At 44.1% G+C, this 19,226-nt stretch overlaps 1 protein-coding gene across 2 annotated transcripts in view; it reads left to right on the plus strand.

Annotated features, from left to right (window-relative positions):
- vstm2b (V-set and transmembrane domain containing 2B) overlaps positions 1–18,893 on the plus strand; it is a 57,433-nt gene extending 38,540 nt beyond the window's left edge. For both annotated transcript variants that reach the window (XM_078542973.1, XM_078542974.1), the window contains one exon: positions 18,085–18,893. In XM_078542973.1, coding sequence (XP_078399099.1) covers positions 18,085–18,161 — 77 coding nt within the window. In that variant the 3' untranslated portion in view covers positions 18,162–18,893. The remainder of the gene's footprint in view (positions 1–18,084) is intronic.
- Positions 18,894–19,226: the final 333 nt, after the last annotated feature.

Consider the following 19,226-nt stretch of genomic DNA (forward strand, 5'->3'; position numbering starts at 1 on the left):
CCAAGGGGACATGGAGGGCATCCACTGCCAGTGGTGCTCAATTTCTGCACCAGTGGCTCCTTTCAGGGCACCACAGGTAACCTTTGTGGGATATCACAAGTTGCCACGCACAAATGGATCCATGAGGTCACGGATGCCATCTTCTCCATGGCACACAACTTTGTGCATTGCGCCTGGAACCGGGACAGCCAGGATGCAAGGATTCTCCCGGATCTCAGGATTCCCACAGGTGCAGGGTGCGATTGACTGCACCCATATGGCTCTCAGGTCTCAGTTGCTACACACAGTGGACTACATCAACCGCAAGGGATTCAACTCACTGAAGGTGCAGCTGATATGCGACCACCAGAAACGCATCCTGCAGGTGTGCGCACCGTTTCCAGCAGGTGTGCACAATGCCTACATCCTCAGTCAGTCACTGATCCCTGACATCTTCCAGGGTCCACAGCGGCTGCAGGGTTGGCTCCTCGGGGTCAAGGGCTACCCACAGAGGCCATGGCTGATGACACCTGTGCAGCAGCCTCAGACTGCAGCAGACGCTATAATGAGGCTCATGCAGCAGCTCGCAACTTGGTGGAACCGACCATTGGGATGCTGAAGATGCGGTTCCGGTGCCTGGACCGGTCTGGTGGAGCCCTGCAATACAGTCCACAGAGGGTGTCATGCATCGTCGTCGTCTGCTGCGCCCTTTACAACCTGGCACTGCAACAGGGAGAGAAGCTGGCTGAGGAGGAGATGGAGTTGCTGCATGTCTCCAATGAGGAGGACGCCGACAGGGATGAGGATGAGGAGGTCTTCGGAGGCGACGGTGACAGGGATGAGGCCCTGCTCGGGCAGGCATGCTCAGGAGTCCCTCATAGCTGCTAAATTTGTGAAGGATGATGACAACATGCAGTGAGGTGACCCCATAGATCTTCACATCGCATTTGTGAACGTTTGACCAGTCGGGCTTATGGCAGCACCAATACCCTCTGTGATAAGGCTCCTGTCATGGAGATGCAGTGGAGGCCCTAATGGTCACTTGATTGCAGGAAGATGATGACGACATGCAGTGAGGACACTCTGTAAATCTTCACACAGCCTCTGAGAATGCCTGACTCCTGTCTGGCCGAGGGCAGATCACTTGTGTTCTGTGATCAGAGTCATATCATAGAGACGCAGCCATGAAACTTTAGATGCATCTGATGCTTTGTCTGCCTTCAGCACCTGAGCCCTTCAGGTGCTGGAGTACAGCATCAGTGGTCACAGATGCTGAAAAGATGAGGGACAGCCTTTCGATAAAGATGCTGAGAGCACACCAAGAGAATGAGAGAACTCTGTGGTGCCTGCCCACTACATTCTGGCAGTAAGGACGAGCACCGCTGAGGTGCAGGCATCAGTAATGTGTCCAGGGAATGTGAGGCCATCACTGTGGTCTGAAGGCTGCACAGAGCACAGGGAAGAGGCCCTGGACTTAGACACCCGCCTTTATCTTGTGCAGAAAGGTTTCACATCTGAGTGACAAGAACACTGCTCATCAGAACAAGGAGAACTACATCTTCCTAACTATCCTAACCCTTCCACTACATCTTGTTGTTCACTGGACATCCACAGCGGAGGTGGAGGCAGCCTGCTGACTGTGACGCCCTGTCTGTGATGACTTTGGCGGGCGTCCTCTAGAGGGCCGTGACTTGGAGGGCCCCAGCTGCTTTCAGGGTCTTGCTGTGTGGCAGTGGCACCCTCCTCGGCCTGTGGAGCTGGAGCTGCTGAGGTCACAGGAACAGGCGAGTGGGTGGGCTGGACACTCTTGAAGTCACCTGGATGGATGGGCCTGGAGCATGCACCTGCTGATCCTCCTCCCTATGGGTGCACAAAGGCCCCAGGCTGACTCCATGAGCAGAAGGGGCAGCTGGAGTGAGATTGAGCTGCCCAACACCCCTCTCGCACAGACAGTGTTGGAGGCCAATTATGGCATCAGTGATGTAGTTGAGCCCGCGCAGCAGTGCAGGAGCAAAGTCCTGGACCAAGGTCTCCATGGTGGCCGCCACCCTGCCAGTATTGACCTCAGTGCTTTGCAATGCTGGCGCTATCACCTCAGACTGAAGGTGGGCGGACTCCTCCATCGTGCCTTGCAATCTGAGGAGAGCAGTGGACATCCCTTCCTGAGGTTCCCGAGCTTGCCTTTGCAGCTCCAGCAACTGTGACATGACCGAGTCCAGACTCGCACTCAGCAATCCTCCAAGTGCCAGACACCTGGGGAATCCCTACCACCACTGCCTGCTGTGGATCAGACAGTGCGATGTGCTCACCAGATTTTGATCCTGAAGCTACCCTAAAGCTTGGTCCCACTGAGGTGTGTGTCTCTGTGCTGGTGGAGGGTGTGGGTGAGTGCTGTGATGGGACCTCAGGGAGGCTGTCTCCAGGTTCCTCTTCAGAGGTTTCTTCGGGGCTTGATTGGAGGCCCCGGGTCATGGACTCTGTAGGCTGTTTGGCAGATTTGCATGTGAAAGCAAGGAAAGCAAGGTGCATGGCAGCAGCCTGTGAAACGGGGCACATCATTCACAGCATGGTTGTCTGATAGATGTTGCACTGCTGGACCCTCACTTGGTAGAGCCGTCTGCACAGGAACGGTCCCGGTCAACGCTGGCCAGCTGGATGGCTCCATTTTCAAAGTCCATGGGAACCTTAATTTCAGGCATTCTGCCACTGGTCTGCGACCTCTCTCTCTTGTTGTGTGCCAGCTTGTCCTGCATGGATAGAGATGGAGAAAGAGTAAGCCAGACAATAAGTATGCCTAGCCTGTGTGGGTGGTGAGTGGTCCCATGGACAGGATGAGGACAATGAGGGTGTGTGTGGGAGATTGAATAGCGATGTCCCTTGAACCGGCAGTGAGTGAAGGCCCTGTGGGTGTGTGATGGGTTTGTGAGTGTGTGAGTTGAGAGTGATGAGAAGAGTGACTTACCCTGGCAGAATGGAAGAGATCATTCATCATCTTGTGGCACTGGGTGGCTGTCCTCTTCTGAAAAGCGTTCGCGCTGATCACCGCTGCCACTATCTCCCAAGCCAGATTGCTCACGTTGCAACCCATCCTGCAGCCAGAGCGGGGGTCCAGGACATCCCGGCGGCCCTCCATGGCATCCAGCAGTTGCTCAAGGGACCCATCGTTGAAGCAGGGGGGCCGGGGACTTTTTAACCTTTGCTGGCCATGTCTCCCAGGCAGCGGTGGTGAGCTTGCGTCTGCCTTTTAGACATGGTGGCATGCGTAATGCAACAGTGGGGGTGATGGTGGGCGGGCTCTCTTTGCCCGCCCACCATGGAAACATCGTGTTTCCCGGGAATGCATAAGTAATGTGGCAGGCTCCGGATGATACAGTGTGAAAACCTGCCATCACCGTCGGTGGGTGGAACGCCATTTTGCCCGCCCGCTACCGCACTTAGTGCAAATTTGGGAAAATTCCACCCGTGGTCATTTTATTTACAGGTTTCCCATTCAATCTGTGCATCAGGCATGATGATGATCTACATGACATGACCTCCACTCGAGTCTTTAATAGGACAATCCATTCATGGAAGTTGAAGCGGTTGGAGTTGGGAAGGAGAGAGAAAGAAGTGTTGCAATGGAAGGTAGATGACCTAAGACTGTGCTTCATGGACGCCCTTGTGAATTTGCTGCTGGAGGCTGTGAGCGGTAGGAAAGAGAGACTATTTCTGAACAATGGATGGGAGAAGCCTGCTGAGCAAACCAAGGTGTGTTTGGAGGTAGAAGAGGAGGCCAGCAACAGGACCATGGTGCCACACAGGAAGCAGTTTACTGATCTAACCAGGTCAGGAGAGGGGAGAGCAGTGACACATTCACTAGCATCCTCATGTGTGTATCCCCCAACCTCATCACTCTGGCTCTTCAAGCTGACCTCAGTACATCATGCCTCACATCCACTTATCTTAAAGGTACAACCATTTCTCTCTGCCTATGCACTTCCTTACATCCCCATCTATACATCTACCACTGACTCAATCTCATCCCTATGCAATGTCATCATTGTCCCTCATACTTACCCTCAACATATACAGTCCATCCATCAAGTGGACACATGCCATTAATCTCATAGGTCTCTTCTTGCCCGCCTTGCCGGGGAATAGAACTGAAAACATCAGGGAGAGAACCAGAGGTGGCCTTCCACAGATCTCATAACTCGCAAGTGCAGAGGAGGAGACATGGGGACCAGTGGATTCTCAGTGTGCCTAGCTATCAGAGTTGGAGAGATAGGGGCCTCCCAACTACCTGGTGACAGTATTAGATATCACAGAATCATATGTTGTACAACCACCAGTCAAGTTAACTTGACATCAACAGTGAGTGATATATCATCATCTTCATAATGATAATTTCCAGCGCTCTTACCTTGACAATACTCATTCACAGTCTTTTATTTCCCACAAGGCCTTTGTGCATCCAGCAGGAGGTGGACAAGGTCCCTGACAACGATTCCTCCAAGGAAATCAATCTCGCTGAAAGTGCATTGTCACGGGACTCATCCAGAATTTGCACCAGCTCAGATACTCTCAATTCTGTGGGACAGGTTAGTGAGGTCATTGGGTTTTCACATTGTGAGTTACACTTCACAAGTGAACAAGAGTAGATAGTGGAGTCAGGGACAGGATGAAGAGTCCATGTCGGAGGACACAGGCCTCACCAAGCTCTGCCCCAATGGACACAGATGCCATACCCTGAGGATCGTCGATGAAGAGGATAATCATTGAGCAGCAGCAGAGACTGTGCAATGTACTGACAGGTGTTCCAAGCACACTGTCCACAATTACAGACAGATTGCAGGAATCCGACTCACGCCTAAGGCAGTGCCTGTCACAGGCCATTGCAATGATGTCTTCTTCCATGAATAGAGGGGTCAAATGCATGGACCGTCAAACGCAGCAATCTTCCAAGTGCATGCAGGTCTATAACAAGGGCTTGCAGGCTCTGAATGCTACCTTAAGTAGGATGACTGATACCTTAACTTTGGCCTTGAGGTACCTGCTGACCTGTGCAAAAGTACCTTCCAGCAAATTGGTAGCAGGGAGGTGCGCCTAAGCATTGAGTGGGATAGGGGACATGGAAGTGGAGGTTTTGCTCAAAGGTCTTCGTTCCTCCTTGACCCCCACCCACCGAACTTCAGTCAGTGCTCATCATACTGTCCCGGGTCCCAATGGACAAGTCTTCCTCTGCACAGGTGAAGGGCAGCAATGTTTGGTGGATCCCTCATGGGCACCAAAACCCAAAATATATCACCCAAGAGCATTTCAACAGCCAGAACAGAGATATGAGCAGCCTGTCTCTATCTCTGCTGAAACCACAAGGTTTGCACCATGTAGAAGCAGTGAAAAAAGGAAGAATAAAGATTTGCATTGGTACAAGCATATGTATATGGATAGGTGTTTTGTACTGTTAAATATCTGTTCTTCATTTGAAGCACATAAATATTTTTGTTATACACTTCTTTCCTGTGTTGCCCATTTTTGGTTGAGAGCTGGTTGCCAAGTGAGTTTTTTCAGCTGTTGATGACAAATAGAAAGACATGATTTGATGATGACCGATGGATGGCATGAAAGAAAATCTTGCTTGTTTACAGGGCTGCTATGTGTTAGTGGTTTGGGTGGGGAGGGGGCAAAAGTGGGTTTTACATGAGGTTGTGAGATGGGTGGAACATAAGTGAACCTTACAACGTGCACAACTGGTGATGCATTGCCCTCATCACACTCTACCTCCCCATCTTCATCCTCTTCTTCTTCATCTTCCTCCCCTTCCTCCTTGAAATCCACCTAAGTGTCACTGTGCTTTGTGCCTCCAGGTCTGTCCAAGCAACTGAAGTTCTTGTTCAACATACCAATGGCTTATTCAATGACACATCTGGGTGTTATATTGAATTCATTGTAGTGCTCCTTATTTCTCAGGTTCCTGACAAGTGTCATCATCCACATTTTACTAGATATCCCTTGTCTCCAAGAAGCAACCTGTTAAAACTGCTTCCAGATGTGAAGAGCTCAGGGAGAGTGGACTGGTGGACTGCGCAGGACAAAATTGTTACAGCAACTGCCTGGAAACCTTGCAGGCACCTGCATTAAGATGGTCTTGTGGTTGAACATGAGCAGCATATTGATGGAGTGAAAGCCTGTGCAATTGATAAACACTCAAAAGTGCCTCAATTGCCACATGTGTGTATTCCATGACACCCAGCATCTGTGGGAAGCCAGCCAGAGCCACAAACCCAAGTACTCACACATTCTGACTGACATAATTACAGGAAAAGTTGACATAATTGGAGACCTGGCAAACAAACCATCAGCAAGCTGTCTTATGCATTAATGTGTGTGCCTGCAAGATCTGGCAAATACTTTGACAGCTGCTAGTAAAGCATGTCCACCAGGTCCACTTGGCAGCAGGCCTTGTTCCAGCAGGTTGCAAATGGCTGTCACTATCTGACATGACACACTAAGCATCCTGAGACACTGGTGTTCAGACATGTCCAAGAAGCTGATCCTCTACCTGTATATCCTCTGTGACATGGCCTCCTGAGAGCTGCACCTATACACTGCTCTCCTCTCTCCTGTGGAGCTGCAGGTCTGTGAGCAGCAGACTGCTCATCATACTGCTGCTGTCGCTGTTTCTGGTGCTTTTTGCTGCTGCTGGTCATCTTTGTCCTCATCTGAGGTCCAATCTAAAGCAGCGTTGGCAAAACCCATCCTAATCTGATAGATCAAAGTCCCAAGTACAGGTCACACCACCAAATGTCCAAAATATTGCAGAAGCCTTCAAAGTGCATGATGTAGCCTTTTAGCACAAGCACTGTGAGAAAATCCTTTCCCTGAGATTGCTTTAGCCCCATCAATTGAGGTTGTATTCTTGCTTTCACAGGTGTGTTCCAAGAAGCTTAAAGTTAAAATGAAAAATCTATGCCAATATCCCTTTAATTGAGTGACTAATCTATATTAATTAAAAACACCAGAAGGTGTTGCTCACATGGGGACTAATGTGCTGCACTAAAACCTGGAAGTCAGCAGGTTAATTTACAGACACCTGCTCTCAAACCCACACACGCCAGCAGATTAAAATCCAGCCCATGAAGTCTAGGGCAGAATATTTGGGTTTGGATGTTTTTCCAGCATTAAAACAAATTGACACTGCTCAAACAATTGGATCTCTGCTGGCTGGAAACAAGATACCTGACATTTCCAGAGCTGTGTTTTAATCTGACACTAAATTCTAAGCACTCTGTGCATAATTGCAATTTAACTGGAGCTCCCCCAGCTTAGGTCTTCAGTTTATCCAGTGAATAATTGAGCTATTTCAATACAGTTCCAGACCCCTGCTCTGTGCTGATCTCAGCTGGAATGGCACTTCGGTTAGGGAATGGAAAAATTGAACAGAAATCTGCTCATGGTTCCAATGCAGCATTCCCTCCTGTACAAGTGGAAGTCAGAATCAGGATTGTATCAGGTTGTGATGCCTCCCATGGTTGAATCACCGGCCAACACTCACTGTCAATATTCATAAATAAATAGCAGGCATTTGACGAGGTACTAGAAGAACACCAGAACCAATAACTTCAAGGCAGCAAGGGTGGAAAGTTACCACTGAAAATAATTTGAAGCCCATTCTGGATTGAATTTAACACCATAGGAAATCAGTAGCTTGAGGGTTTCCATCAATCCACCCTCAATTTACATAAAACAAAACAAGTGTATCAATCTCTATTAGCTGACACACCAGGGAGTAAACATATAGCTTCACCACCTGAGTGGTGGTAATGGAGTGGAACAGATCACCCACTCATTTTAGAATTTGCTGAAGCTTTGATTGTAATGGGATGAAAGTCAAGTGAGTTTTATAACAAGCAGGCAATCCACTCTCACATTACCACCCAGGCAGTGAAGTTGAAAATTATCCACAATATCTGCAACCAGTTAGCACCAATGGAGCAGGAAACTTACCTTCATTTGGAAAATAGGCCAGAAACTGGCACATACAAAATAGAGGTATCTATTCTGTGATGTTTTCCCATAAACAAGCATACATTATTGCTTATTTTACTTGTAGGAGAATGTTACAAACTGATCCTGAGATATAGGTTAATTCATCATATTATATGTACCGTAGCAATGGAAAATGGGAAAAACATAGTTTGAAGTTGAAGTGTTAAATCCTGAGTAAATAAAAAAAGTTTGTTCATCTTATCTGATTTGATGCCTAAGACATAAATTATTTAGAACTCAAATAAGGCAATATATAATTCAATAATGTCCTACTGCAGGGAAGCAGGCAAAGACAGAATGTGTATGAGAAACTAAATAATACTTCATGAGTATTAAATCAATATTTCTTGCCAGAATTCTTAAACAATAGAAGAAACAAATCAATATTTAATGCATTGTTGTCATTGAAAATTTACTTAATACATGTGGAAAGAAAATAATAAAATTCTTATTTTGCTATATAGCATAGTCAAGAGAGTCTAATAGTTTGCAGTAAGACAGCAAGGAAGATATCTTTATTCTATTTTTTTAAAAATTTTGTTTATAAGGATCAGTGATTTTTACAGCTTTAGTGTCCTTTTTTAGAAACATTTCACTATGGACTTTTTTATTCCAAAATTATGAATGAAAAAAAATTCTGCCAATGAAATGTACAAAACAAAATAAATGTTATATACTATTCATATTTCAACTCAACTCCACTCCATTTACGTCACTCCATTTATCCTCCTTTGCTCCGTATCCCTTGATGGGAAGGGATAAGGAAATATAGAGAAATATTGAGAAGGCTGATGCAACATGAAGATTGTATTCATTGATCTAGAGAAGGCTTATAACTGGGTGCTTCGGGACAAAGTCCAGAGATCTGCTAGAATTCATGGAGTCCCTGATAAGTATGTACAATTTTTTTTTTATTCACTCATGGGATGTGGGCATCACTGGCTAGGCCAGCATTTACTGCTCTTGAGAAGGTGACGATGAGCTACCTTCTTGAACCACTGTAGTCCAAGTGGTATACCCACAGTGCTGTTAGGGAGGGAGTTCCAGGATTTTGACCCAGCGACAGTGAAGGAACAGCAGTATATTTCCACTTAAGGATGGTAAGAGGCTTGGAGGAGAACTTCCAGGTGGTGGTGTTCCCATGCATCTGCTGCCCTTGTCCTGCTAAATGGTAGCGGTAGTGAGTTTGGAAGGTGCTGCCTAAGGATCCTTGGTGAGTTCCTGCAGTGCATCTTGTAGATGGTGCACACTGCTGCCACTGTGCATCAGTGGTGGAGGGTGTGAATGTTTGTTGATTGGGTGCTGCTTTGTCCTGCATTGTGTCAAGCTTCTCAAGTGTTGTTGGAGCTGCACTCATCTGGGCAAGTGTAGAGTATTCCATCACACTCCTGACTTGTGCCTTGTAGATGGTGGACAGGCTTTGGGGAGTCAGGAGGTGAGTTACTCATCACAGGATTCCTAACCTCTGTTCTGTTCTTGTAGCCACAGTATTTGTATGGCTAGTCCAGTTCAGTTTTTGGTCAATGATAACTCCCAGGATGTTGATAGTGGGGAATTCAGTGATGGTAAGGCCATCGAATGCCAAGGGGTGATGGTTAGATTCTCTTTTGTTGGAAAAGGTCATTTCCTGGCACTTGTGTGGCACGAATGTTACTTGCCACATGAAGACTGGATATTGTTCAGGACTTGCTGCATTTGGACATGGACTGTTTCAGTATCTCAGGATTTGTGAATGGTGCTGAACATTGTGCTATCATCCCACTTCTGACCTTATGATGGAAGGCAGGTCATTAATAAAGCAGCTGAAGATGGTTGGACCGAGGACACTACCCTGAGGAACTCCTGCAGCGCTGTTCTAGAACTGAGATGATAGACCTCCAACAACCACAATCATCTTTCTTTGTGCTAGGTCTGACTCCAACTAGCGGACAGTTTTCCCCAATTTCTATTGACTCCAATTTTGCCAGGGCTCCTTGATGCCACACTCGGTCAAATGCTACCTTGATGTCAAAGGCAGTCACTCTCGCCTCACCTAACACAGGACATGTAGAAGAGTGCCAGACAAGAGTAAGAGTGAGAGTTTCAAAGCCAAAGTTAGATTTCACCAAGGATTGGCAGTGAGTCCCTTCCTCTTCCCAAGCATCATGGATATTCTAACTGAGAAAATGAGACAGGAAGTGCCATGGTCAATGGCATTGCAGATGACATTGATCTAGTAGGTGGCCATGATGAGAACATGACAAAATATCTGAAGAGCTGGAGAAAAGAGCTGGAAGACAAGGGTATGAAGAACAGGAGACCAAATACATAATATATGGAATGTCAATATGAGCCTAGAGAAGGGGGTCAGATTGTAAATGTAGAAATTATGGCTAAAGACTTGGAGAAAGTGGTAGTTTCAATTATCTGGGTCAGTGGTGGCAGAATATAGAAGTGTAGAAATGGAAATTAAGCAATGAATTAGCTCTGCTTGGAGTAATTGGAAGAAGTGCAGTGGTGTATTATGTGATAGGAAAGTATTGCTGAAACTGAAAGGAAGAATCTACAAGAGAGTTTTGAGGCTGAAATTGTTGCCCAAGTTTCAGCATGATATAACATCAAGAAGAGAGGAACAATGACTGGATGCTAATGCGATGGCAATGCAGAGATAGATGTGTGGAGTTGCGAGAAAGGACAAAATCAGGAACCAGCGCATCAAGGGGTCAGTGAATATAGTGGGAGCATCAAAGAAAGTAGCCGAGAAGAGATCGAAATGGCATGGAGACAGAGAGGTAATATGGTGAGGTAAGTAATGGAGATGGGACTGCCAGGAAGAAGGAGAAGAGGAAGGCCTAAGACCAGATGGCAAGATGCAGTGGCGAGAAGCTTAAACACAGTGGGATATGAAGAGTAATGGGTGACTGACAGGAGGAGATCAAGAAGAGTGATCAATCAGCATTCTGGCAACTCTAAGCAAAATGGGAGAAGCTGGAAGAAGAAGAAGCTCCATACTCCTTAATGCCCTTACATAACAAAACTCTATCATTCAGTCTAAAAATTTTCAACTGACCCTGCATCCACAGAGGACACTATTCCTCTATTCCACTATAGAGTTCCACTATTCTTTGTGCAAACAAGTTCTTTCTGATTTCACTACTAAATGGTCCAGCTTTAATTTTAAGGCTGTGCCCCCTTGTTCTCAATTTCCCCACCATGGTATATAGTTTCTCTGTGTCTACCCTTTATCATTTTGAAGACCTCAAAAGGCCACCCCCTCAAATTTCTAAAGTCAGGGGAATACAAGTTAAGTTTATGCAACTTGTCCTTATCATTTAACCCTTTAATATATTCTTTCTGAGGTTCAGTGTGGCAGCAGGTGCCATGGTAAAAGCCCCTAGTTGTTTTCTTGTTTTTGCTGTGTTATCTTAGTGATCTACAGTCTACATCACGTACTTAAACAGTCAAAACAGTGTATTTAGTAAGTAGAGGATAATGAATTTATTTATGTTGTATCTATGTTGAAGTCAAAAATGAATACGGAAGGGACAGCAAGATCTTTGGAAACCTCTTGCTTCTGCATTTTCTCTTCTTTTGTGATGGTTTTGTATTTTGTCAACTGAATTATATAATAAAATTGTTGTACTTTTAAGCAGAGTCATCAACTTGGCAATCATAGAAATAAGCAATGATCTTTCAGGCTAACACAGAACACCCTGGTGATTAAAGCATTTTGTGCTTTAATCAGCCCCTTGTCCTCTATTTAAGTATGAATCGCATATTACTGATATAGTAGTCCATGGTCAGGTAAAATCTACAATTCTGATTGCAGTGTGAACAATCAATAACTCCTAATAAATGTATTAGGATCGATGAACATATTCTAATTTCTTCACTATCAACAGACTGCTGAAGAAGAAAGCAAATTCAAAGAAAAATTCTTAAACCAATATCAGAAGGGTCAAACAAAAATGCTCACTCAGACTATATATAAAAGTGGCTCATCATGTTCCGCTGGTGGCTGTGGTATATGTTCAAGCAGGTTGAATGCTGAAATATCAAAACTTTGAGTGAACGAAAATGCTACGTTCTCAGATGGTACCTCATGTACTCCCCCTTCTCCAGCATGAAGTCGACTCATGCTGGCTTGCTCTGAATCTGTTGAATCTTTGGCTATGACTATGCATTATTGTTGGTGTTCTTTGCAGACGGTAAGTTTTAGGCTGAAAACCTGAAAGAGTTAAGATGTAGTTCTATGTTATGGCATTAATCTGTATGTTGACAGACCCTATTCTAAAGCTGCTAAATTACTGCTTTGACTTGAGTTTGTAAGAATTATCTGAAATTGGTAAACCATGTTAGGATTGTTGGTTAAAGATGTTGCACGTTTAAATCTAAATGTGTACGTGCCAATTCTCATGATGTTGGGGTAATTTTGTCTAACGTGTTGCTGCCTTGTGTCTCAGAATGATTAACAGATTTGAAGTGAGAGGATTATAGTGATGGTTACTGATTTCTAGTGCTGTGCCAATCCATTAAATTTCTATCTGAACACAGCATATTTAGCATATAATCTCATATAAATATCAAATCTACATTATTAAAGTAAGGATTTAGAACCAAGTCTTGACCTCCGAGTGTTACTATGCTAGATGATCATACAACTAGAAAGGAAATGATACAAGCCACACAGCTCATTCAGATTAAATCTTTCCAGCAGTACAAAGTCAATTGCTTGGCTACTAATCTAAAGATTAAAGGTAAATAATGGAATTGTTTGTTTTGTTACTGAAACAATTTCAACAGTTTGCTCTCTGATAAAATCTGAAAAATCAGGTCATTTTTTTAAATCGCTCCACCATTAATGGCCATACCTTCAGCTGCCGAGGACCTAAATTCTGGAATTCCCTTCCTAAACCTCTCCCCATCTCTACCTCTCTCTCCTCCTGTATGATGCCGCTTAAAACCTACCTCTTTGACCAAGCTTTTAGCTATTTGTCCTATTACAGGAAGAGTGTCTCAAAACTGGCAACCTTGGGACTGAGGGCGTGCTGGATTTCAGATCTTGCTAGATTTCAGGTCTGGCACGGTTGGGGCTATGATTGGTTTGGGTCAAGCTGGGTCAGTGGGGTCAAGGGTCGCTTGGACTGCAGGAATAGACCAGTGCAGAAGCGGCAAGGGGGTTAACTAGTCAGGTGCCACACTCTGCCATTGCAACACCTAGCCAAATTGTCCAGGTAAGTTTTTATTTTACTCAATTATAATTGATGCATGGCACATTCTAAAAATGTCCAGTTTTTGGACAACTCTGGTTTTTTGGACAGCTGGATATGAGACACTGTACTGTATGTCCTTATGTAGCTTAGTGTCAAATTTTGTTTGTTGCTGTTCCTGTGAAGCGCCTTGGGACATGTTACTACATTGAAGGTGCAATATAAATGCAAGCTGTTGTTATTGTACAGCCTCATGCAATACCAGCTTGTTATTAGCCAATTGGTGTTTTACTGTTTGGATTTTGATATTTTCTTTATCTCCAGAGACCATGGGGTAGAATTTCAACTTGCCGCTTGGCATAAAGCTGGCGTTAAGGATCAGCACCTGTCCGATTTACATTTCTATAACAGACGGTCAGCGCCAGTATTCGGCCTAAACAGCAAGTTGAAAAATCTACTCCATATTTCATATCAGTGACAATGAAAACCACATTAATTTTGCCTGCAAACACTACATATTACTTGTGTGTCTTGACTTAGTGTAAACTCTAAGGATAGCACTGGCTATCGGATTAAGAGGTTATTGTATTCAAGGGCATTTTTATCATACTTTCACTCTTGACAAAGGCTTCATAATACGCCATTTCCTAAGATGTTCACAACTGTGAAAGAAATACATTGATTCATCGGTATGCTGTATCTTATATTTTTGATGATTATGTACTGCTCACCAGTTATTGAACAAGAATTTTAGTTCAGCGGGCGCCCACAATCAGCGGGCCTGGGAGTTGCCGGGGAACAGACCCCCAACCGCGATCGGCCCCCAATCGCGATTTCACACCGGCTGGCCAATTAGCGGCCAGACAGCGTGAAAGGCACACTGGAAAGCTCAGCATTGCCGGGGTGGGGGGGCGGGAGGAGGGCGAGTGCTGAAGTCAGCGCGGGGGCAAGGGAGCGTTCACAGAAAGCTCCCTGAAGGCAGAAAACTGCCTCAGGGAGCTAAAGAATTTAAATGCCAACAATAAAGATTGTAAAAACTGTGAGAAAAGTCCACACATCAGAATCAGTCACCGGAACATATACCAGATGAAAATTCTGTGCAAACATTTTTATTTTTTTCAATTAATATCGGAAACCTCATCCCGCCCTTGGATGAAGTTTCCTCAAAAAGGCAAAGGCCGCCTGGCTGATTTGCCTGCCCACCAAACGTAATGTTGGACGGGCAAAGGAAAATCACAGTTGATTAATACGTTAATGGCCTTAATAGGCCTCTTAATTGTCGGCGGGTGCTCTGCTGACTCTCGCGCACGCCTGCCGTCCAAAATATTGTGCAAGTGCACGATGGCGTCAGGACACTCGCCCGACGTCATCACGCGCTATTTCATGCTCAAGCGTGTTGGGCGCGCACACACACGCTGAGCGAAAAATTCTGCCCAATATGTTTGTTACCAATTTTGGTCTTGCCTTAAAATTTTCAGGTGCAACAGTGCTAGTCATTCCTATTAGTGATCTGTTCATTTTACATTTACAGGTGTGTCTTTACTGCCTGATTTTTAACTATGCAACAGCATAACCCAAAGATGTAACAGTCCTAACCCCCTGTAGGATCTGAACCAGACATGCATTTCTTTCAGACATGCCCTCTCATGCTTCTCCAACCCACTTCAAAGTGAACCAAGAAAAAAACCTCATAAGACGAGGCCAGATAGTAATTTTAAGCTGTTTTATTTCACAGCAAAATAACACACACAGCAATAGTTCTGATCAGAATCACTGTATACAATCAGTACAATTTATTCTCAAGTAAGAATACAAAATAATGAAAATGTCATGCATCCCCATGTCAGTGGATCGTATTTGTTGACTTAAACAAAATGGGGTAGAAATTGGGGGCGGAATTTTGTGCCCTCCCCCGTGGTGGGTTTGGTACTGGGGATGTCAGCGGGGGGGGGGGGGGGGGGGGATGAATGGCATTTAATCAGGTAGGGGACAGGTGGGTGGGAATTGTGCCACCTTCCAGCCTCCACCTCAATTAAGTCTATAGCAGGAAGGCTGTAGACAGCCAATTGAGGCTGTCAAGTGGGAAATTAATGCCCATTTAAGGTCCTCATCTGGCCACCACTGGTAGTAAACCAGCGGCACTTGGGGGTGTCACCATGTGGGGAGCCAACAAGGAAACCTGTGGCGGGGTTACTGTGGGCTCCCAGAGTAGGGGGCGGTGGTTGGCCTCTTGTTCAAAGGCACATTGTCTGATCAGGGAACCTGGGAGCCACTTTCTTGCCTTTGTTGTTAATCCTCTGCACCCCCACCCGCCCCCCCACATCAACCCCGCCCCCCCCATCACCCCCTCCCCACAACTCCCAACCCACGCCATCACTCGCCTTTGGCCTGAGATCCAGCAACAATCCTAGGCCTCGGGTGAGTGTTATACTGGCAGCAGCCTCCATCTCAGCAATGGTGCTGCCATTCAATAGAGCTGCCAGCCTCTGATTGGCCAGGGGAGTGGTGCGAGATTTCCGTCCCTGAGGTCCTTGATCCCAGAAGAAGGCCCATCTGGGTGAGCAGCAGAAGGTGCAGCAGGCCCTCCCGGAAACAGGTGACACGGCTCTCGTCGACTCACTGCCTGGTGGCCAGACCCTTGTTGCCTCCATAAGATTCTGGCCTGGGTCTTATTGCACTACTTTAAGGACATAAAATGGGCACAATGAGTGATGATTTTCTCACAGCCGAAGGATGCCTGAAAGATGTCTGATCCAATCTTAGGTTGAGCTTTTTATCAGGCAACCTTGGCAACCATCTAAAATAGTCATTAAACTGCTTACATTCAAACAAAGCTCACCCAATTAACATGAAACTTTATTTAAGTAGTAAAGGTAAAAGACATTATTGGAAGAACTAGTTTGCAAGAGTTACTGAGCCCATTAGTGCGAAGGAGACGAATTAATTTACACAACTGAAATGACATGGCTAAAAAAGATGGTGCTTCAGATCTTGCACCCTTTCTTCCTAGGCAGCACATGAAGAGCAGTGGGAAGTCAGAAATAAAAAGATTGTTAACATTTAATGGTATCCCTACAACCAATTGAAATATCATTAATGTGAAACCCACTTTGTTTTTCTCTCTTATCCATTTTCTCTCCAATTTCCTATCCTGATGCCATTAACTCCTTGGTGGGCTTCCAATGCTGGACAATCTCCCATTATCTTTCCTAATTATTCATGCGTAAACTGTTAAGAGCATTAGTCAAACATGGAGGCACAGGCTGTAATTCTCTTCCAATTGAAACCATTTTAAATGTCAGACTGTAAAGACAAAAACAGCACTATTCAATGAGGGAAAATAATACAACACAATTCTTTGACATGCAGAATCTTGAGTGAAGTCATTTTAATTCTGAGCAGCAGCTTATATCAATGCCTGGCACAATGGATTTCTCCCACCCAGTGGACTTTATACAGGAATGGTTGCAAGCATAAGCACCAGAGAAAGCAACAGTTAAGAATTTAACTGGTAGAAATAAAAGATAATCCACACAGAGCAGAAGCTGAACCCTGTGCCTGTTAGAGAAGAGCTTTATTTTCAGTAATTTCCTACAGTAGTAAACCTGAAGGCAGGATAGGCAATTTGGTTTAACAGATGAATAGCTACCTGAGGTAACAGAGATTAAATAACCTTCTCCCAACTATCTCTCTGAAGGTCGGGCTGAGGAGCTGCTAGTTTTGATAATAAGAACCTGAAGCAGTTTCTCTAACAAAAACCAAATAGGAAGTCAGAAATCTTCAATTAGTGCATGGGACATATATCCCATATATAGAGATAAATGAATCCAACAAAAATCACAACACTAGAAGGAAGGAAAGATGTTTTCCAGCTCTCAGCTCCGTTTGATTTCAAATTGCGGAACATACATGAAGATGTTGCATCTTTTCTCCTGTATTTACTTTGTGTGTACTTTCACTGTTTAAAATAACATAATCTTGATATAAAATATAGTTAGCATATAAGAGTGCAGATTACATACTTAGAATTTTTTTTTCTGTTTAGTGTGTATTCACAATCATAGAAAAGCTGTTGCTAGCCACAATGTGTTTAGCCACAGGCTATGGCTGCCATACAGTAGTTATTATAGCGAAATAAGTCCAGCTTTGCCCTGAAATCAAGACACATTTCTGTTGAAAATAACCCAAGTCATGATGTAGTTCTGATTTATCACATGTGCTGGAGAAACCCACCTCAGTGATGGGTCACATCCTATCTATTGGTAGAGTTATTTGAGGACTATCTCTAAAGCTGCACCTCTCTCCAATTCACTAAGTATTTCACTCCCTATGTTATAACAGTGACTTCACTTCAAAACTGTTTGGCTGTAAAATGATCTGAGGTAGTGAGAGATGATATGTAAATTCATATCCTTTGACCTTGTTCTTTATCTTTGTGTGTATCAAAGTGGTATCGTAACAGTAACACAGGTGGAGTTTTCTATGATGCATTGACCAGAAGGAACATCTGGCAACCATAAATATATTAATGAATTTTAACTGGCATCCTGTTCACATGACCTCAAAATAGCACCACTTTAACCACGTTCAATAGTATAACTCTGATCCAATTCCATTTCTTTACCGCAAATTCAGCTATATCAATGTACATTCTGTTTATAGCCCAGCATTTTGGATCTGAATTGATTAATTTTAGTTTGGAATATTTTGAGCTTAAAAGTAATGGGGCGATTTTCATGTTCCACATAAATCAGGCTGAGGGCGAGTGTGGTATTGTGGGTTAGTGCCAAACCTTATTTTTGTACATTGATTGCAATGATGGGGAAATGTCATCAATGACTTTTCAAAGTGAAACGCTGTAACAAATGATGCTTTATTTCGCCTGCAGGTTTTGAACCCCTTTCTGCATCTCACCCATTCCTGTTTATCTCTCTGCTGATCTTACAAAGGCTCTGCACATATTAGTAAGCCTTGACTGATTTCTCCAAAGTAATCTTTCTCAAGCAAACAAAGAAAATGTGCAGTGGAGACAAAAAAAATAAGACTATGAAGAGTGAAGAATTTCAAAACTGGTTAGATCAAACTGCCTTTCAAAAATTGCAAAGGAAGCACTTGAAGGCATGAGAGGGAAAAATGTTTATCTGAGGACGGCCTTCAAAAATTTTCAGCAGTCCAATGTTGCACATTCTAAATGTTCTCGACGTGGTAAATTAATTTCCCAATAAACACAATGTAAAGCCTTGCTGTATGTAGCATGGCAATTGTTATTAATAAGATTATTTTCTTGGTAACAAATTCCACCTGCTTGTTTTCTGCACAATTCATTCCATAGCCACCTATCAGTTCTTGATATTCTCAAGTGATAATGCAGGGTCAGTGACCTAATGACATTTGAGTATTTTAGATTGATCTCTTTGTTCATTTTCTCATTTTATTTTATGGCATTTAGATTTAATTCCCTTTGAGAATTTTGAGTAGGAACAGCACATCCCATCATAAATACTATTTAGCATCAACAATATTTATTTTTAATAAAGATGGAAAATAGGGTAAGACATTCATTTATAAACTGTATTGATATATTGCTGAAAATAAGTTGGAATAAAGAATTTTCAAATAATGTCTTCAATACCTGTATTGCTGTGCATCTCATCTTAGCACAAAAATGGCAGATTCATTAAATTCTTTCTCTTTAAAGATATTGGTCCGATGTTACAAATACATACATCTCATGTGGCGACTAAACAAAGAAGCACATAGCAGGAAATCGCAGGTCCATTCCTGTACTTGTTCAGGTCACCCTGAAAGAGATAGTAAACTGTTAATTATTAATGAGACTACTACAGCAGAGTTAAACACTAAAACTCAGTAGGAAACAAGATTAAGTAGCATGGAAATTTGGGGGCAGTGCATCTGCGAGGATTTATGCTAAAAAGTAGTAGCATAGATGTCTAGTACAGATATCTATAAATTTACTTGGTATATGTGTGCCTGCTAAACAAATGTCTAGCACATATGTCTGCTGTTGTG

Source organism: Cetorhinus maximus, chromosome 6 (assembly GCF_964194155.1).
Source record: "Cetorhinus maximus chromosome 6, sCetMax3.hap1.1, whole genome shotgun sequence".
NCBI lineage: Eukaryota > Metazoa > Chordata > Chondrichthyes > Lamniformes > Cetorhinidae > Cetorhinus > Cetorhinus maximus.